The sequence below is a fragment of the Dreissena polymorpha genome, chromosome 9 (genome assembly GCF_020536995.1).
Source record: "Dreissena polymorpha isolate Duluth1 chromosome 9, UMN_Dpol_1.0, whole genome shotgun sequence".
Taxonomy (NCBI): domain Eukaryota; kingdom Metazoa; phylum Mollusca; class Bivalvia; order Myida; family Dreissenidae; genus Dreissena; species Dreissena polymorpha.
In genome coordinates this window covers 26,785,696-26,808,443 of record NC_068363.1, presented here as the reverse complement: position 1 = coordinate 26,808,443, position 22,748 = coordinate 26,785,696, and the positions used below count along the sequence as shown (strand labels likewise).

The 22,748-nt window shown below is 35.8% G+C and overlaps 1 protein-coding gene across 1 annotated transcript; it reads left to right on the top strand.

Moving 5' to 3' along the window:
- The first annotated feature begins 117 nt into the window (after positions 1 to 117).
- On the top strand, positions 118 to 22,502 carry LOC127845653 (melatonin receptor type 1B-B-like). The gene is made up of 4 exons (XM_052376680.1): positions 118 to 771; positions 17,273 to 17,393; positions 18,818 to 18,938; positions 21,522 to 22,502. Exons 1-4 carry the CDS (start codon positions 583 to 585, stop codon positions 22,318 to 22,320), a joined length of 1,230 nt encoding a protein of 409 aa, XP_052232640.1. The 5' UTR covers positions 118 to 582; the 3' UTR covers positions 22,321 to 22,502.
- Positions 22,503 to 22,748: the final 246 nt, after the last annotated feature.

The following is a 22,748-nucleotide window of genomic DNA, read 5'->3' as shown; positions in this document are numbered from 1 at the left end:
TAGATCAGGACGATTCTAGACCGTTTGCGAGAAATTGATATGTTTCTTGCTTGGTTGAAATTTCCAATGATCATGTTAAGCGCAGATGAGTCATTGGCGGATTGGCCACAAGTTGTTGTAAACCGTACAGTATAATCAATTGGATTAAAGCGAATTAAGATACACATTTTATTTTTAAAACAACAAAGCGGAATAACTTACATAATAACGGTTAGTCTTTAATTGATATTGTTGATTGTGATTTCTAAAAAGATAAATGAAGACAATTTTTGAGTACTTCTATGATAATTTTAGTGTTTTAAACGCGTCTCAAACGTACTTTTCACTAACTTGCATTGTTCAAAGTTTATAGTTAAACGTCAACAGTAATGGCACACCAGCGTAAAAATATTTGTTAAATCGTTAATAACCGAAGATGTTAGTATAGCATCCCCACATACAGTATTTGAATAAGCACATTTGGATGTTCTGATAAAACTTGTATTGCCATATTTTCGGACGAACCGTATTTTACATGATGTACGGATAAGGCCACGGATTGCTTCACAGTAGATTTCAAAAAGTCATTAAAGGTGTCACGTGATGGGATCTACTGAAGAGGAGCTTCACCCGATGTTCCAGGATATGCTCCGACGGACGGACGGCTGGCGGCCCGGTGAGAACGTCTCAAGTCTCGACTTTGACTTTATGACGCGGCATCCGGCCATGTCCGTGCTGTTCATTGCTGTTACAACTGTGGCTGCGATTGTTGGCAGCATTGGAAACTTCCTGGTAAGTTATTAATTCGAATATTGTAAATCTCTTTGAAGAGGCTAGTCTTGTTCGGAGCATTTCCTACCAAAGCTCTGCCGTAAAAACAAACCACACAATGATGATCATTTAGCATATATTTTTACCAGATGATTTTTTTCTATGTATATAGCCATTACAAATACTGTTATCTTAAACATGGGGCATGTTGATTTTTTAAGCGTTTATATTGGATATTTGTCTGATCGATCGCATAACGAATATTTTTATTTTAACCCATTTATGCCTAGAGGACTCACCCATCCTTCTAAAGTGGATGAATTTATTTCCAAAATAAGGGATTTCTAGTATATTTATTTCTATATTTAGAATATTTCTTACAGAAATTCCTTTAAGCAAACAGCGCAGACCCTGGTGAGACGCCGCATCATGCGGCGTCTCATCTGGGTGTACGCAGTTTGCGAAGGCCTTTTTTCTAGACGCTCGGCATAAATGGGTTAATCAAAAAGAATAAAACAGTCGCTGCATTTCATATCGCGACTGATAAAACTCAAAAATTTAAAGTAAACTCTCTTAAGGCTCTCTTACCAATACAAATCCCGTACTCGTTTTATAAAATAAGGGTTCCAATGACAACTCATGTCAAAATCAATATTAATGGTATATGATATAAAGTAGATATGGTCTATTTCCCTTTTCATTTTATGCTGAAAACCATATATTATCAAAATATGAACAACGTTGCGCATATGCTCATTAAGTGCAAACACAGTTTCAAACTAGATCCTAGAAATCTAGAGGTAAAAAAATAATATTTTTATTATCGAATCAATATTTTGGACATTTTATATTAACTTTAATTATGGTAAAGCATTTCCAACAGTTTAAATTCCAACATTTTCATCGACGGAGATAACATTTAACGTCGTATACAAAGACGGTTTAATAGTTTTTAAAAGATAGTGCTTATAAAATCATATGCATGTATGAAAATGCCATTGTTTCCTACATATTACCACAATTTATATACTAGTAAGGCAAACCATAAGTCAGATAAACTTATAATTTATTCGACCCCTAAATGTACAACTGACAAACAATTGATTTCCACAAAAACTGAATGACGTTACAAACAATTTTATTTAAAAGGTTTAAAGTTTTACTTGAAAATACATCATCATATTAGTATTACAGATGGATTCAATATTTGTGTTCCTCCACAATAAGTGCGTGTTGTTCCATAGTTTATACACTTGTCATCAAGTAATCGATCAGATAGCAATTTGTAGTACAAATATTTGAATAGTATTGTGGGGCCCAATTAAGCGGCAACAACGCACATTCATTATTTGAATAGCCGCGCTTGATCTTATATGAGTCGCTTTCTGAGAAAACTGGGCTTAATGCATGTGCGTAATGTGTCGTCCCATATTAGCCTGTTCAGTCCGAACACGCTAATCAGGGACGACACTTTCCGCTTTTATAGTATTTTTAGTTTCAAGGAAGTCCCTCATTACCGAAAATCAAGTTTAGGCGGAAAGTGTCGTCCCTGATTAGCCTGTGCGGACTGCACAGGCCAGTCTGGGATGACACTTTACGCACATGCATTAAGCCCAGTTTTCTCAGAACGCGGCTCATATGTTTATTTCACAATTATCATACTGTCATCGGTCGAATAAGTTATTGGAAAAGAGAGATAAGGAAAAACAAGCCATGGTTGACGACCGAAATCATGTACTTATGCGACAAAAGAAGAGAGCTGAGGCATGGGAGGTACACCAGCCTGTACTATTGGGCGCATTACCAAAAAGCGAACAGGGAGATGGCGAAGAAGGTAACAGAGGAAAATGATGAATGTATCATCATCGACACAGAGATGACCACAGCAGTAAGTAAGAAGGCTCATAGCCCCCTCAAGACCCTCAAGAAGACCAGTCTGAGGAACGGGGTATTCATGAGAACTACGTCATGCTTCTGAAGCTGCCCGAAGCCAATCACGCGTTCAACAGTAAGTAAGAAGGCTCATAGCCCCCTCAAGACCCTCAAGAAGACCAGTCTGAAGAACGGCGTATTCATGAGAACTACGTCATGCTTCTGAAGCTGCCCGAAGCCAATCACGTGTTCAACAGTAAGTAAGAAGGCTCATAGCCCCCTCAAGACCCTCAAGAAGACCAGTCTGAAGAACGGCGTATTCATGAGAACTACGTCATGCTTCTGAAGCTGCCCGAAGATGACCACAACAGTAAGTAAGAAGGCTCATAGCCCCCTCAAGACCCTCAAGAAGACCAGTCTGAAGAACGGCGTATTCATGAGAACTACGTCATGCTTCTGAAGCTGCCCGAAGCCAATCACGTGTTCAACAGTAGGTACGAAGGCTCACAGACCCCTCAACACCTTGAAGAAGACCAGTCTGAAGAACGGCGTATTCATGAGAACAACGTCATGCTTCCGAAGCTGCCCGAAGCCAATCACGCGTTCAAGAAGTAAGTAAGAAGGCTCATAGCCCCCTCAAGACCTTCAAGATGACCAGTCTGAAGAACGGAGTATTCATGAGAATTACGTCATGCTTCCGAAGCTGCCTGAAGCCAATCACGTGTTCAACAGTAAGTAAGAAGGCTCATAGCCCCCTCAAGACCCTCACGAAGACCAGTCTGAGGAACGGCGTATTCATGAGAACTATGTGGTGCTTCTGAAGCTGCCCGGAGCCAGTCACGCGTTCGCTCGAAAATGTTCGGATATCATAGCCTAAAATTCACATGGAATATATTGTGACACACACAAATAAAAACGAGCATTTTGTATCAAGTTAAATCTAATTTACCTGACCACATATAGCTTTTAAATGTTGGCTAAATCTATGAGGAACATTGATTTTTGATGTGTTAACTATATTTTTCGAAATATAGTTCGAAATATTCGTTGATTTTGAGTGTTAATGAGCTCTTACGCAAATGGCAGTGTTTTAGCGCGATAGTTATTCACGATGTTTCATTTATTTATTTATGAAGTTTAAACGTTGCTTTTTTAACTAGATTTAGTTTAAAGCATAAGGCTTATTGCAACGTCCTGAAGTATTTTGTCTGCGAGGAACCGTCTATAGAATGCTAGAATGCTCCCACAGCGGGAATCGAACCATTGACTTCCAGGTCACAGGTGATTTCGAGTTAAATACCTTGTTATATATATATTTGATAGTGAACTTTTTTCAGAAAAGTTGATTTTTCGTTATAATATTAGTTATTATCATTCAAAATTATGTTTTCACTTATTAATTTCTTAGCCACATGCTAACAACCTGTGGGTCGCTAGAGGGACACCATATCCGCTACGCAACGGTGACCTTTAGTAATACATTCCTTGTTGAGTGATTTGAAATCTCCATTTGGTCGCCCGCCCATACATCTATTAATCTATTCGTTCATTTATTCATTACTTCGTCCTTTGTTCGTTCATTCATTTATTTATTCATCTTTTCATTCATTCATTTATTCATTCATTCATTTTTAAATGTATTCATTTATTCATTAACTCATTCATTCATTTATTAATTTATTCATTTGTACATTTATTAATTTACTCATTTATTCATGTATTCATTCATTTATTCACTTATTCATTTATTCATTCATCCATTCATCCATTCATTCATTCATTCGTTTATTTATGTATCCATTTATTCATTTATTCATTTATTCATTTATTCATTTATTCATTTATTCATTTATTCATTTATTCATTTATTCATTTATTCATTTATTCATTTATTCATTTATTCATTTATTCATTCATTAAATCATTGATTAATTTATTAATTTATTAATTTATTAATTTATTAATTTATTAATATATTCATTCATTCATGTACTTTTTTATTCATTTGTTCCTTTATTTATTTATTTATTAATTAATTTATTCATTCATTAATTCATGAATTCATTAATTCATTAATTCATTAATTCATTGATTCATTTAATCATTCAATCATTTATTCATTTATTCATTTATTCATTCATTTATTCATTTATTCATTTATTCATTTATTCATTTATTCATTTATTCATTTATTCATTTATTCATTTATTCATTTATTCATTTATTCATTTATTCATTCATTTATTCATGTATTCATTTATTCATTCTTTCATTCATTCATTCAATCATTTATTAATTTATTGATTTAATAATTTATTAATTCATTCATTCATTCATGTATTCATTTGTTCTTTTATTTATTTATTTATTAATTTATTTATTTATTAATTCATTAATGGATGGAAGGCAGGAAGGAAGGAGGCAGGGAAGCGGGCAAGCAGGGAGGAGGGAGCAGGGAGGGAGGGAGGAAGGGAGGCAGGGACCGCAGGGAGGGAGGAGGGAGGGAAGGCAGGAAGGCAGTGAGGAAGGGAGGCAGGGGAGTCATTTATCATTGTTATTCATTAGTATTAATCAGTTATTCATTTATTCATTATTCATTATCATTTATTTATTATTTATTCATTTATTCATTTATTCTTTTATTTTTTCATTCATTAATTCATTTATTCATTTATTCATGTGTTCCTTTATTTATTTTATCTATTTATTTATTAATTTATCTATTTATTCATTTATTTATTTTTATTATTCATTTTTTATTCATTTATTTATTCTTTTATTTATTCATTTATTTATTTATTCTTTATTCATTTACTCATAGAGTAATTTGTATTTTTGCTTTCATCCACAACCACGAAAGGATGGACGTAATCGCATTTAGTTCGTACACTTGTTTGTACACGTCATGTGTCGTACCGAATGCCTGCGATCAAACTTGCAAACATCTGCAGGCTGTGTTTTGTAAACACCTAAGGTCCCACTCTCCTAGATTCCAGGGTAGATAACGGAAACTTTCATCAGCACTAATGGGTTCTGAGAGATCTGTAAATCTTGTAATGTTTGGTGATTATTTTGTAATTATGATAATAAAGCTGGTGATTTTTGCATTTTACAAATAATCAAACAGATGCAGAAAACTATTTGTGCTTAAAGTACAAAAATAATTGTCTCTGATATCGTATTCGCCATATTAATATATATCTTAAAATTCTTATCGAAAAACATCTGCCATAATTATATGATTGACATAAGAAGAAATAGTCTTATAGAAGAATAATAATATTACGTAACCATTGAATACCATATTGCGCAGAAGTAATAGATCGCGAATATAAAAACATATTTCTTATTTTATTATTTTATGATTTTTGTTCATGTTTAATAATGTTATAAAGAATTAATAAGATTAGATCAAATTAACATAACCCTTTGTAGATGGGAAGATTTTATTCACTTTTTCAAACATATTTTTATAGCTTTTCTTAAACATTTAAATGGACAAAAGCTTTACAACGCATAATGACACAAAGCCATCTGAAAAATATGTTTTCAAGAAACGACTCGCGTGCAAAATCTATACACTCCTTGTAGAAAAGAATATGTGTATCAAATCTGCATCTTGTACCGTTTATCAGGTGATGTATTGTGCAGGCCATTACGGAAATAAGGCAATCCATAAAAACTGTTTGTTTGAATTTCCCGAAGGCTCATCAACATCGGACCGAACAAACCGTTTGTTTTGGCCCTTGATTTAAAAAATATGTATTTTATTTTTGCCAAATTTACAAGAAAAACTCACGATTGTCTTCATGATACGTTTTCGTAACAACTCTCCATTTTATAGGATGCTTATCTTAACTGTTAATTTAATATACCTGTGAAATGAGTCTGACAACAAACAATATTGTGACGTAATAGTGTAAAGCTAGTGAACATTTGAGAAATTCATTTTACAATTTCATGGTGTGACCCCGGCCTTATTACAAGTCACGTATTAATGTACCCAGCCATTTTCCCCATGCTGTCAATTGCTAAGGCCAACATGTCATGTATTAATCAAACTCTTAACTTAATAGGGATATTCCACTACGACCCGATTCCCCACGATTTGTCCCGATTTCCAATATTTTGCGGTCGAGGACATTCGTAGATCAGTCGGCGAAGGTCCTAACTCATTCGTAGCTAGTCGTGGGCCGGTCGTAAGTGATTCCTGCAACTCGTGAGCTCCCGAAAAATCGTAGCCAGATTTTAAACGTGTTTAAAATTTGACCAGGACCTCCAAGACTGAATTTAATCGCAGTTGACTCGTAACAGCGTCGTAGTGCGTTCTTTGGCGTCGTTATGGAATCGTAGGTAATTCGTGACTCAATCGGGAAATCGGTTATCACGTGATCTGTCTACGAATCAGCTACGACTTTGTCAAGACTCTCACGAGTTCACCCCGAGTGAGTTGCGAGCCCGCTAAGATTCTCGCGATTTAGATCAAGACTCTCACGTGTTCATCCCGAGTGAGTTGCGAGCTCGCTAAGATTCTCACGATTTAGATTAATATCAATAGATATTGGCGCCTAATTCATGGGTGCGTTCGGTGAGGTCCAAGCTTAGTCGTGACCGATCTGCATCGTTCGTATTACAGTCGCAGTAGATTCTTACACATCGTAGTGAAGTCGGGACCCTACTCGCAAGACTTCAACCGAACCCAACGATTCGTCGTACCTCAATCGTACCAGTGTCGTAACTGAATCTTAGACTGTCACGAGTCTTCCCGATTCAATAAATGTGATAAATCGTAGCGAATCGTTGGCTTGTTTTCGTAGTGGAATAGGGCCATAATAGGTTGGACTTTTCCTTATATTACATACTAGCGTCTAGTGTTAAATGTATATAAACTGTCACTTTTTGCATAAATACAAAGTACCAAAGCAGTACACACTATGCAAGCAGGGATGTAGTTTCATAATTTCTCATTATCACGGGTGAAGCCCGTTAACGGTTTCGCTTGCAGCTTGTGATTAACTATTGGATTTGGATCTGGATTTTGGAAAGTTTATGCATAACTATTTATGGAACAAAATAAAATGGAAACTTTGTGTATGTGTTAGCGTCATTGTTCAGATCGAATAACGCTACAATATTCAAAATGAGGAAAACGCGTGTTGTTTTTTTTTTAATTCAAGTAAATTAGATGTGTGTCCAGTCTATGTTTGCTAGAACAACGCAAGAACGATATGCTGAATGTACAACGGCACATAATTTTTAAAGGATTGCCTAAGTTTCATCAATCCTTACAATCATCTTCTAAATATGTCTCTAGTTTTAATCTAAATTAATTTTGTCTGTAAATGCTGTTATCCTATGATTGATTTTACAAATGTATTTTCGATGATATTATTATATGAAATTTATAATAAAGCTTCACGTGTTCAAGTGTTTTTACAGACTGTCGTTTGCATTGTTGTTGTTTTTCCAATTATTCAATGATTCACATTATTCAGTGCTTTGTCTTCCCTTTTCTTTAGTTTAAAAAAAAGAAAATGTGAAAGGGGGGTTTTATGCATGTGCGTAAAGTATCGTCCCAGATAAACCTGTGCGGTCCTCAGTGGAAAGTGTCGTCCCTGAAAGAAAGAGCACGGCTCATATGTTAAGTTGTTATTACTTCTACTCGGACCAACGACGTCATTTGTGTTTTGGTTTGAATATAAAACTGCAGTATTAGAGAAGTATCGAATTGCAAAAGTATGATATTCAATCAATCTGGCGTTATTTTATATTTTTATATTTATTTTGCATGCTTCTATGAAATCGGTCGCAATAAATGCTATGTTTTGGGATAAAATGTCAAGATTTATACACAGGAAATATTGTCTTAATTACTTGCTAGAAAGGTTGAATTAATAGTGCTTAGAGGATCGGCGTTATTCTATGTATAAAAAGATTTAAAACAACACAGAACGCTTTAAATCGTACCTTGAATGTTATTGACCTGGAGACATTTTCAATCAGGTGTTTGACCTCAAATTTTTAATTAAATCAACAGCAAGATACAGCATTTGTTTCGTGGAATACATTATGATATCCCTTCTCATAGGATTACCGGAAGTAGATACCGGAAGTCTGCATCATCACCCATTGATCGTCTGAGAGATCTGTTAAAGTGATTATACTGCAGGGTTATTGGTTAAGCAGGAGTGTTCATCTTTTGCACTTGATGCACAACTGATGTCAGACATATTTTGAGATGTTCAAGTACCAACATATGTCACCATATCTTTGCATTAGGTTTTCATGTCTTATAAGTGGCATCAACGCTTCCCATTAACATTGACATATACTGAGGACACTTAAAATATTGATAGGATAATGCAGGTAAATTACTAAATCGAAATGTGTGCAGTTAAAAAACTGTTTACCAATAGTTCAATAATCTGATTAAACAAACTCTATTTTATACAGGTTGGTGAAGTTGGATGTTAAATGTTAGATGTTCACATCCCAAAGCATAACTATGCAGTGATATTGTAATGTTAAGATGAATATGAACGAGATGCTCATGTTCAAAATAAAATGCATATATATGTACATAATATTCATTAGACGTTAACAATACTGTTCTTCAATGATGATTATTTCTGGCATAACAACATGTTTATCCGCACTTCAATACAAAATACATAGTTTAGTTTATGCAAATATGTTATAGTTTTACATATAATGTGTGACTAAACTAGTATGTCATTATATATTGGTAGAACGACACACATGTTTAATTGTTATCGCTTTTGTGTAGGGCAGAAATTCAAATTATGTTGCCTGCGTCATAATTAGCTTAGTCTCATTATAGAAAAAACCGGGCTTGTTTCATGTTCGAAAATTTTCATCAAAATAATTAAGCCTGTTCATAGACTAATTAGGGCCTAAACTTTCTATCAAAACAGGATTTTCGATAAGAAGAGACTTCACTTTAACGAACAATTCTATAACAGTGTTAAATCTCGTCCCCGATGAGCCTATATGGACTGCACAGGCTAATGTAGGACGACACTTTGCGCACATTGATTAATCCCCATTTCCCATAGCAAGGATGATTTAAATTTGGAATGCGACAGGGCAGTAACGGGATGTGTTGCCACGCAGACGTTCGTGGTTCGCGGTGTGCATCCAAGTTTGCTCAGAGATTTTAAACACATGCTACGAACACATTTATGTCATTAAAAAAATACAATCCATATATAATGACGTTAAAATAATTAAGGAAAACGCGTAATAAATGCCACCTCTTGGACATATGGCTGTAAGTGTTTGCCAATCCTGGAGCATGTCGCAGAGAATTTAATCTCACTTGCCGATCGATCAATCCCCCGCAAGACCCCGTCGTCTGGATCTTTCATTGTCAGTCGCTGTTCCAGGTACTCAATGAATTGGGTATTAATTACGTCCTCTATCAACGGTTTTGAGCCAAGGGAATATCACTTGTTTATTATTAATGATATTGAATTAGACGCTACAGTGTTTATAACCATACAACATCTCTGTCTTTATAAACATGTTAGCTAATGACACTCTATTCAAGACAAAACGTAACACGCTCATGTTAAATTTTCAACTTGTATTGAACCATCCAAATACTACTTCAACATCATTCATTTATATATATCGTCATCCTTCTCCTTCTCCTCCTCCTTGTCCTTCTCCTTCTCCTCCTCCCCCTCCTCCTCCTCCTACTCCTCCTCCTCCATATCATCATCATCATCATCATCATCATCATCATCATCATCATCATGATCATCATCATCATCATCATCACCATCACCATCATCATCATCATCATCATCATCATCAATGTCATCATCAATATCATCATCATCATCATCATCATCATCATCATCATCATCATCATCATCATCATCATCATCATCATCATCATCATCATCATCATCATCATCATCATCATCAACACCATCATCATCATCATCATCATCATCATCATCATCATCATCATCACCACCACCATCATCATCATCATCATCACCATCATCATCATCATCATCATCATCATCATCACCATCATCATCATCGTAGTCGTCGTTGTCGTCGCCGTCGTCTTCGTCGTCGTCCTCCTCCTCATCATCATCATCATAATCATCATCATCATTACAACCACCACCCACACTATCATAATCCCCAAACGATTCTCAAATACATACTTTTAGTAATTAAATAACAGCAAAAACTATTGATCGAACGGCGAGTCTTAAATTTTAACAGGTTGATAAACAACTTTCATTTCTCATTCATCTATTTTCTTCATTCATTAATTCATGCATTCGATCATTCATTCGTCCATTCACTAACTCAACCATTGATGTATTGATGTAATACATATATTCGTTAGTTCGTTTGTACGTTGATTCATTCATTCATGCATGCTTTCATTCATTTGTTCATGTTTTCACTCATCCTTTTATAATTTCATTAATGAATTCCTTAAAAAAAATCCGTTTAATCATCCTTGTATTCATTCATTCATTTTTAACATCATCTTTTTATTTATCAATTCATTCATTTATTGCATTCATATGTTCACTTATAAAATAATTTGTTAATAAATTAATTCATTAACTTGTCAATTAATACATGTTTTATTATATGTATTCATTCATTCATTCATTCATTCATTCATTCATTCATTCATTCATTCATTCAGGTATAAGTCATTTTTCAAATTTATTCATATACAGTCGAAACTGACCTAACGGCCACCTGAATTTACCGGTCACCTGCAGACAACGGTCAGTCTGGAATCCCCCCGATGAAAAACACTCTATATTACACTTGAATTCAACGGCCACCTGTCCATAACGGCCAACGGCCACTACATTCCACTCCGAAATTCATGTTTGACCTGAAATCAACGGTCACGCGTCAGTCGTCTCGAATCGCGAAAATTAAAAACACAGCACATCATGTGTCCGTCTATTTTGCGGTAAAAGCGTCTGATAGCGGTAATTGTCTTTGATATTATAAAAGCGGCCCGCTGCGAGTAAACAAACAATTTGTGCATCCATGACCGGTATGTAAAATTGTTTCACCATTATTATTGAATTTTCATTTTGATTGCTTTAAAAGACCAATTGTCTGCAACTCATTTTGGTACCAGTTGTTTATTAAAATATATTTTATATTCGTTATTTTACATGACTAACCCACTCCTCTAAGTCGAAATGATCCGTAAAACAAAATTGCGTCTTTGTGTCGTATGAACGAATCTGCACTAAAACTAAATTTAGGTTCACATCGTACATGCATGATCAGTTGTTTGACGAAAAGACGGTTGATATTCAAAAGCATTTTTTTTCTCTCTCCGGGATAGTGTTTTAGTATGTTGATGCTGAATTAACAAATATAAGTGTACATTGTATACGTAGTGAAAATACCAAAAATAAACAACAGTTGCGATAGCCAGCTATAAACTGTTAGATGCCCATAATATCACTTTAAACAGGTGACATTAACAATAACAATGTGTATTAATAGCAATTATCGTCTGCATGCATTACGCATTAGCGCATGACAAAGTCAATTGATCTGTATCGCTGATTAAGTGTTAAAACAACATTAAGCTGGCGAGTGTTTTGATAAGAAAGCGATAAGAGGATTAGGGATCAGCTTTAATGGCAAAATATGGACTGATTTGCAACATTTAAAGCGTCTGAAAGCGGTAATTGTCTATGATATTATAAAAGCGGCCCGCTGCGAGTAAACAAATTATAAGGTGTTGAGAAGGTTTCTTTTCCGGGGATAATTGTGGGTGTATCTTCTAAAGAAAATTTATCAGAGTTTATGACTTGTTGAAAGTAATTATCGCTAAATTAAATGACCGCTATTTCTTTGAATTAGAACGGTACAATTACACCGTACTATCGGTTTATGACACCGATTCCGCCTTTTAGACTTTTACGGACGTGACGTCAACGGAACGTGACAAGCTTTATTTATTGAATGAATGAGATGCAAGAGAAAACAATTATACCAGCGTTGATAAAGTCATTGTTTAATTTAACATTATGAAATTAAATCAGTCTAAAAGATATTATTCTCTATTATTCAATGTACACGCGTAAGTTAATGCTATTATTATGCTTTGTTAATGCAATGAGCATTTGTTTTACACTGTATGCAAACGACTGGGTGGGGAAACGACGTAGTAATACTACCAACTGACCAACCTTCTTAAAATTGTGATCCGAATTCAACGGTCACCTGTGGACAACGGTCACTTTGATCATTTCCCTTGACTGACCGCTGAATTCAGGTTTGACTGTATTCATTAATACTTTCATTCATGTATTCAGTTATTTATCTACCTATTCATTCATTCATAAATTCAGTCACTCATTCATGTATTAATTAATTCATTCATTCATTCGTTCGTTCATTCATACATACATCAATTTATCAATGCACTAATCAATTATTTAATGGTTGAATCCATTCATTAATGTATTCATTACTTAAGTATTGTTTTCATAAGTGTATTCATTCAATCAATAAATCAATCGTCCATTTATTCCCAATACTGTCGCGTATGTTAACAGCCTGCAGAAATAACATCGACCTCAACACAGTTATCACGCTCTTAAGGGGGCCTTTTCACAGATTTTGGCATGTTTTAAAGTTTGTCATTAAATGCTTTATATTGATAAATGCAAGCATTGGCTATAAAATGCTCCAGTAAAAAAACAAGAATACAATTTAAAAAAGAAAAAAAGGTAACCGTTAACAGGACTCGAACCACTGACCCCTGGACTCCTGGATAAAAAGTCTGCGACGTAGACCACTCGGCCATCTTTCCGAATACACCGCCTGATGTATTTTATACTTTATATAAGCAATACTTGTAGTTTCACAAAATTATCACGGCAACAACAGAACTCTCCAAATTATTAATTCGTTTCGCGTTGCAACGCTTTATAATTTTCGGGTTTTTAAACAGGCAAAAGATGCAAAAAATGACTATTTAAGAGCATGGTAAATGTTCAGTATTACTGTTTCCTCACAAATATCATAACTAAAACGAAAATTTGCGAATCTGAAACAACTTTTTTCATTTTCGTCAATTTACCCAAACGTGAAAAGGCCCCTTTAATTTTCTTCAAAGAATACTGAAGTCATATATTTCATACCCGCAACGTCTCGTACCTGGGGAAATAAACAACCAGAATCTCCCAATCTTTTGCACGACGGTTTTCATTACATTCACTATGCATGTGTATGTGAGAGCATAGAACGACAACTCTTCATATATATTGAAATTCTCCTAGTGCCCGATCATATGCAGTCACAAACCCATTTATGCCAGGTAGACTCTCCCATCCTTTCAAATTGGATCAATTCATATACAAAATTAGGGATGTCTGGTACATTTATTTCTATTTTTAGAATATTTCTTACAGAAATTCCTTTAAGCAAACAGCGAAAACCCTGATGAGAAGCCGCATCATGCGGCGTCTCATCTGGGTCTACGCTGTTTGCGAGGGCCTTTTTTCTAGACGCTAAGCATAAATGGATTAAACAGAAATATATGTATTTTTTCTTACAACACATATAGTCCCTCGCTCTAAGTTCAGAACACTATAACGGAGACTTGCAACACACCAATCTCTACACAGAGTTGTAGTTCCCTGCTCTCACATGCTGGTTCCAGTCCAATCTCTGCGCGGAGGTTGGCGATATACTTGAAGGCGTCAAAACGATCTGCTGCAGGTGTATATTTTTATATTAAAAATGGTTCATCGTGGGCTTTTGAGTTGATGCGCAGTTACAGATGCATATACAATAATGTTTTGTAAAGAAAGCAATAAAGTACAAAATGAGTCAGCCAAGAAATGATTGAATCCAGATAAAATCGCGCTTCTTGGCAAGCTTTGAATTCTTTTTTTGTTGAAAATTTTCATGTTTACGTTTATTTGGCTAAATATATCCATAAGTAATTAAAACCGTGCATTTGAAATGAAAACGTTAATGTAACGTCATTGATAGATTTATAAACAACACATGCGTGTGCAATAAAAAAACAACATACAAGTATCGCTGACAAACATACACATCCTTTGTATAGAACAGCTTAAAACAGGTTTTTAAACGATTATTATGTTTTAACATTTGCATCCTTAGCCATTTTATTTAGATGATTTACTTTGCATGTTATTATGGAAATTGGTTCCATGTTGTCTTTATCACATCCCTCGCTATTCCCTATTTGTCTGGTTTCTATCAAGATTATTTTTGTCTGTGAAGTTTTCTTGAAATGATTGCATAATATTTTATTCAGAATATGTAATAAATCTTCATTTGCATTTATGCAAAACACGTGTGGTGTTATTTTATGTTGTTGCATTGTTTGCATCGTATACATGTATACAAAACAATCGAGCCGAGCTCTGTGAAAAGGGGGTTTAATGCATGTGCGAAAAGTGTCGTCCCAAATTAGCCTTTGCAGTCCGCACATGTTAATCAGGGAAGACACTTTAACAGGATTTTTGCTAAGAAGAGACTTTCTTGAAACGAACAGTATCAAACAAGCGGAAAGTGTCGTCCCTGAGTAGCCTGTGCAGACTGCACAGGCTAATATGGAACGACACTTTACGCACAGGCTAATATGGAACGACACTTTACGCACATTCATTAAAACCCCTTTTCACAGAGCATGGCCCATTTGTAGTCTCACAAATGTTCACGTGGCATGAGGCGATCATATAGCTGAAAGCTCGAACCCGTGCCCGTTGGGCTTTGTGTTTGGCAAATGATATGATATACGTTTGACTCAATGTACCGAATACAGTACGCATATGTAACGGAAACCTAATATTGGGAGTAGTGGAAAGGCATAAGAGAAAATCTGTTGGTATTAAGCGAAGTGGTCAAGCCGTTCCAAGAATGTAAGCTAGTAATAGTGCGAAAAAATAATGATTCGTCCTATGTAAACTATCTTATAATGGCCTGGGTAGGTTTGTCCATTAGCAGTTGTTTTTTACAGTGGAGAGCGTGAGGCTTTTTTTGTGTCGTTCCTGTTATCGACAAGAACCCCACGAATACGCCGTCCGTTGATGAAAATGCTGACACATGTATGACAATTATTTGACTGCACAATACACAGAAGAAGGATCAGATATTGAAATGTTATGTATCTATGCTGAAATGAATATGTCTATATAATATGTACGTAAATGTATTGATGATGGGAATTTTTGCCAAAGTTTGTGATCTTTTTATATAATCCATTTCATCTTTGTCGGCCCGTTAACTTTCTGTAAAAGATTATTATTCGTGGGGCATTAAATTTCGATGATTTTGTTGGTCACCCGATCCACGGATTTAGCACAAAAGACAAAGGAACATAGGAAAATGACTGGCGCAAATTCTTCATTGATTTTTTTTCCAAAATCTGAAATCTACGATTTCGGTTGTCAACATAAAAAGTCATGTAAAGAATCAACGCTTTTTCATGCCAATGAATATTAATAATTGTCAAGTATTTGAATGACTATGAGATTGCAAAATATATCATCAATCAATATGTGTCAAATGCAACCAGTTAATTACATTGTCAGCTTAGACAATCCCATGGCTTATCATACATTTTAGCAATTTACGAGAAAGTACAAAATATTGAAATTTTTGGTTTTAAGAAAAGCCATGTCTTAACCCATTTATGCCTACCGTCTTGAAAAAAGGCCTTTGCAAACAGCGTAGACCCAGATGAGACGCCGCATGATGCGGCGTCTCATCAGGGTCTGCGCTGTTTGCTTAAAGGAATTTCTGTAAGAAATTTTCTAAATTAAGAAATAAATATGGAAGACGTCCCTAATTTTGAAAATAAATTGATCCTATTTAGAAGGATGGGAGAGTCCACTAGGCATAAATGAGTTAAATTCAATGACTAGCTTGACCACATACTCGTCTGGAATCGGAAGGAGAACGTAGCAGTAAAAAACTTATAAAATATTAGATTTTTGTAAATGACCATTTCTTTTGTATAAATGATTAATAATTGCATATCTAAAGCATTTAAATTTCGTTAAAAACATTTTAACATATCTAACTATTAACTGGTTGTTTTATCCTTATCATAGTAGAATTCAACGTGTATATCAGCTGAGCCCCGTCAGCCATGTCGGTGATTTTTCAGCTCTTATACTCAATCGTTATGAAGAAAACATTACTTTGGGTGCAATGGGTAAGTCAGTAAGACCATGTACGTTGTCAGCGAATTATAACATGAGACGCGTTCTGAGAAAACTGGGTTTAATGCTTGTGCGGAAAGTGTCGTCCCAGATTAGCATGTGCTGACTGCACAGGCTAATCTGGGACGCCACTTTACGAACATGCATTAAACCCAGGTTTCTCAGAACGCGACTCATATGTTCTTATCTGGGAAACAGCACTTTACTACTAATAGCATATGTAGGGTGTTAAAATGCAATAAAATAATATCTCCAGACGGAACCCACAATTCTAAAAATATTGATGAGTGTGAAAATGAGAACCGAGTATCCACAGCTTGTGTGAGCGATTGTCATTTGCCTTTGTTACCTTATTTCGTCATACGCGTTGATTATTTCGAATAAAAAATGTGTTATGTCTTAATCAGGTGATTGGAGCCATACTAAGTTACCGCCCTTTACTACGGAACAAGGGTAACATGTTCGTCATCAATCTCGCAGTGGCCGACATCTGCATCACCACGATCGTCAGTCCGATGAACTTGGTCGGTAAGTGCGGCCTACCGGGTACGAAATGCAGGTCTCTGAACGCAGTGGCAGAAGGCAAATGTTATGAAACGGTAACCCGATACGCGCGTTGACATGCTTATGAAATGCGGGGGTAAAGTTTAGTACGAAGTGTAATGACCATCAAAATAATCAATAAAATACGTTGATCATTAAAAGGCATTTATGTGTGAAAAATAACAGAGCGAGTTTTCATTTAAAACGTTTGTAGATATCTCCACCTGTTAAAATTATTAGTATATACTCATTTTTTATCCGTTTTCCGCAATATACGAACCTGTTGATATAAGCAAGCATTAAGTTATCAATGACGATCAATACTTTGCGTTTGACAGATTGTCGCTCTTTCAACCTTGAATTATCTACACAAAACATAACTAATTTATTAATATTCTTTCTACATTCCAGACACAAACATTCGTTTTCATTTTTAAAATCAAATATGCTCGATTTTTTCCGTTTGTTATATTTGTCCGTGAGTTAATGATCTATAATTTCTGTGTTTGAAGAAGTGTCAGGTACCTCAAGCTGATCAAATATTGAATAGCGAGAAATTGATGAGTCACGTTTAGACGCATAGTTCGTAGTTCTAGCTTTTCAATGTTCAACCAGATCGAATGAAATAAACACCACATTAACCCTTTAATGCCGAGTGGACTCTCCCATCCTTCTAAAATGAATCAATTCATTTCCAAAATTAGGAATGTCTGGTGCATTTATTTGTATTTTTAGAATATTTCTTACAGAAATTCATTTACGCAAACAGTGCAGACATTGATGAGACGCCGCATCATGCTGTTTGCCAAGCCTTTTTTCTAGACGCTATTCATACATGGGTTTCTCAAAGGTCAGTGTCCATTGCTCTAGGACCAGTGTCCATTGCTCTAGGATCAGTGTCCATTACTCAAAGGCCAGTGTCCATTGCTAAAAAGGTCAGTGTCCATTGCTCAAAGGCCACTGTCCATAACTCAAAGGTCAGTGTCAATTGCTCAAAGGTCAGTGTCCATTGCTCAAAGGCCAGTGTCCATTGCTCAAAGACCATAGTCCATTGTCAAAGGTCAGTGTCCATTGCTTTAGGACCAGTGTCCATTGCTCAAAGGCCAGTGTCCATTACTCAAAGGCCAGTGTCCATTGCTCAAAGGTCAGTGTCCATTGCTCAAAGGCCAGTGTCCATTGTTCAAAGGTCAGTGTCAATTGCTCAAAGGCCAGTGTCAATTGTTCAAAGGCCAGTGCCCATTGCTCAAAGGTCAGTGTCCATTACTCAAAGGCCAGTGTCCATTGCTCAAAGGCCAGTGTCAATTGCTCAAAGGTCAGTGTCCATTGCTCAAAGGCGAGTGTTCATTGTTCATGGTCAAGCGATTCAACATTCAACATTACCTGTCACTCGGTCATATGTTTGCTTGCAGGCGTGACACGAGGTCCGCGGTTCTTCCTGGACAAGGTCGTGCTGTGCCACCTGCTGGGGAGCATCTGCACCATCAGCTGTCTCGTCTCAATGCTCTCCATTGCTGCCGTCGCCGTCAACAGGTATACTCCATTGACGTTAAATACATTGCTGACGTCGAACTTGTCTCTCACGTAAAATACTTATTCGATCTTATCTGAATCAACTCATAACATTCCATTCGCGAAAATTCAATATAATCTGCATGGCGTTGAAAGTTGATGAATGGCGAAAATAAGTTTAAGTATTCGTCGCATATTTACATATGCTTGGAATACTTTTCAAATAACTATACATGTAATTATGAAATGCCAAACATTTTGTTTATTTTTGATTTTGGGTTTACGGCTTGTGCTATTTTGTATATACCCTCAATGTCAAAATGGTATAAACTAAACCAACCCGACAATTTTTGTAAGATTAAAATCCAGATTAATTTTCCGACTAGCACTCGTGGTTCAATTTTCCGCAACTGTGTTTTCTAGACCATTTTCTATAAACCAATTACAACGACATCTTGATATTCGATTGATCCCGATCACTCTGTACATATTCGACAGTTTAGCATTTAAGAGAGCAAAAAACTATTTGCTCACCTTGTTTACGAACACAGATCTGTATCCATTTTATGTTACCGCGACCTTGTGAAGCAGTTGGTGTTGTAAAAGTTTATTAAACATTAAAGCCACACACCTTGAAATGAAATACATGTTAATCAATACATATAGATGCAATTTGAAAGTTTGCAAATTTTTCATTAAATCGTTAGCCTAGTTAGCAAATTATTTATTATTTTTTTGAATTTTAAAACCGAAAGGAGGACAAACGCTATTATTTTTAAGTTTTAAAGCGCAAAAAAGACGGATTTCTACCTTGCAACCACCAGATATATTCTAATTGGCATAGATAAAACATGTTTCTTATTTATACTTAAATTTACTATGCCAAATAAGGTGTGTTGCTTTAAACATTGTTTCTTCTCGGTTCAAGACGACTTAAGACAATATGGTCACTATTAACTATACCTCTCGGTAGAGCAAATATAAGTCGTCGCTTTATTGCAATAGTGCTCTATCTCCATATTTCAGTTTTTATATCGCTGTGTCCGTGAGAACGAGATCTTTAATATGACGTAATCGGATTCAAGATTCAGTCGTCACAGAAGTTTTTCGATTTCATTTTGCTCTATTCCCCACATTTTTACAAACGGGTGAATGCTGAACTGCACCATCTCCGGGACTTAGAGTAGAATTCACACTCGGATACGCCTTTCAATAATCTCCATACATAAAATTGCAAATAATTGCAAATAACATGAACATATAATGTACTTAAGTAAATGTTTAATGATATTAATATTCTCCGTTTGCTGATAAACACTCCGGTATATTTTGTCCACATACGTGCATAAATAAGTGAGAAAAAAAGGTTTAACCCTTTAAAAGCGTTTTTTTCCGAAAATTGAAAAAGGTAGTACGAGCACTAAAGCAATCAAGCGACGAAGTATCAACAACACGGACTTGTACATTTAAATCCAACATGGCGCTGTGAAATTGATTGTTTAACCCAATTACTACACTTGGGCTTATTTAGAGGAAAGCAGTTAGGTTGTACGCCACCACAAAAAATTACAATACTTTTTTTTCAATTACAAAAAGACAAAACGCATAATGTTTTAAATAAACATATATTTTTGTGGTACTTATCTATCGATATATTGCTACTTTTCGTTGAGAATTTCTTAGTTACACATCCAATAACAGAAGGTAGCAAAACGTCGTCTGCACAAAATAAAATAAAAATGCTATCAGATGAATACATGCTATAGATGTACACCGTGCAATGACTTTGTGCTATAGTGCGTGTATGTGCCAATAACACGTTAGTGTTACCCATGTTATCAAGTTTAGTTGGTTTTGAAAGTTTTGCATATGTATGTATTCCGACCCGATCAATTCCCTCCACTCCCCAATAATCCGTAATATATGAGTCGCGTTCTGAGAAAATTGGACCTAATGCATGTGCGTATAGTGTCCCATATTAGCCTGTGCAGTCCGCACAGGCTAATCAGAGACGACACTTTCCGCCTAAATTGGATTTTTGCTATGACGAGACTTCATTTAAACGAAAAATGCCGTGCAAGCGGAAAGTGTCGTCCCTGATTGGACCTAATGCATGTGCGTAAAGTGTCCCATATTAGCATGTGCAATCCGCACAGGCTAATCTGGGATGACACTTTACGCACATGCATTATGCCCAGTTTTCTCAGAACGCGACTCATGTTATCCGCGCATGCTGCATCTCAAGGGACAAAATGTTGTCATAAAGCACGTTATAAAATGCAAAGAATATTCAATGTTTTACACGCAAGCAAACCAGTAGCCTTTACATAGTTTACAGACTTCTAACATTACAACATCATACAAGAAATATTCTACTTGCACAGTATCTGAATAGTCAAAGTTATTTTCAACAAAAAGTAATCAGCTTGACCTGTTTCCCAGGGTGACTACATTTTATTCTGTTTGTTTCTATATTTTCCTACTTGTTTACGAATAAAAAACCTGCATACATGTATCTTATTATGTGCACGTGTGTATACGCTCGACCTTAATCATGCGTAACTGTTTCATCAATCGATTAGTGTTGACCGTGTTGTCTTCCAGGTTGATCCAGATCTGTAAGCCATTCGTCTACCACCGTATCTACACTCACAAAAAGACCCTGATCTATTGCTTCGCCCTCTGGGGCTGGGCCATAATACTTGACATTCCTAACTGGGTCGGCTGGGGCGGCCACACATTCGGATTAAAGGAAATGGGCTGCACATTTGATCGAGTTGCAAACTACGGTTTTACCATGTTCTTAGCGACCATGTCTATATTTATCCCGATGACAGTAGTGCTCGGCTGCTATATTGCAATAATCGTCTTCGTTCGACGAAGCCGAAATGAGATTCGAAAATTCGGCGAGGAGAGTGCAACTCGGCGATCCTCTACGCCGAAGGGCGGCACAGCTCGGAAAATGTCTTTCAAAAAGGATGACTTGCAGTTCGCGTTTATTTTATTTGTTTCTTTTCTAGCTTTTGTGCTATGTTGGAGCCTGTATATGGTGGCGTTAATATTTGATTTTAAAGACCGTTGGCCGAAGGAGATCTACGTAGCAGGGACGATATTGGGTCACACAAACAGCTGTCTGAATTCAATCATTTACGCGCTTGGGTACGCGAGGTTCAGAAAAGGATACATTATTTTTATCCGTAAATTGTTTTGCTTGAAAATTCAACGGAACTCAAGTGCTTTGAACGACTCAAAGTACAGTCTTCGCTACACCAGCAAAGTTACAGGTCCCCTGAGTACGCCAATTAGGTCGAAAGTATTGCAATTGGATGACAACCCAATATCCTCCTCTGTGACTACACCTTTGACAACAATGTGTCGCCATGGAAACGGGTGGATGCGATGACCGAACCAATTAATGGTGGCGTTATGACATTATTTAACATAAAATGACTTAAAGCTTAAGTTAAATTGATACATTCAAACGAAATTGAGTTTACGTGACGAGTGGACAGTTTGGTTTTTTTAATATTCGAAATTGTCATCATTGATCATATTGTATAACCAATGAAATAAATACTATCTTGAGAGAGGTCGTGAGAATAAGATTTTCCTTATAGATGTAATAAAAAGTTGTTTCTGAAAGATGAAAATTGAAAAAACAAACTCAAACTTCACTTTAAAAAAATGATAGCTCGTCGAATGTGCACGGGTGTGATTGGAAATCTTAAGTATTTGTTTACATTATTAAATGAGTTGAGTTTAGATTTGTGCTTTAAAAAAAGTTTTCTTTTACTTGCCTCATTTATTTACAAATGTATTTTTGGAGAATAT

Coding starts and splice junctions, on each gene's coding strand:
- LOC127845653 (XM_052376680.1), top strand. CDS start 583: ATGGGATCTACTGAAGAGGAGCTTCACCCGATGTTCCAGGATATGCTC. Junction 772..17,272: donor GCAGCATTGGAAACTTCCTG/GTAAGTTATTAA, acceptor TGTCTTAATCAG/GTGATTGGAGCCATACTAAG. Junction 18,939..21,521: donor GCTGCCGTCGCCGTCAACAG/GTATACTCCATT, acceptor GTTGTCTTCCAG/GTTGATCCAGATCTGTAAGC.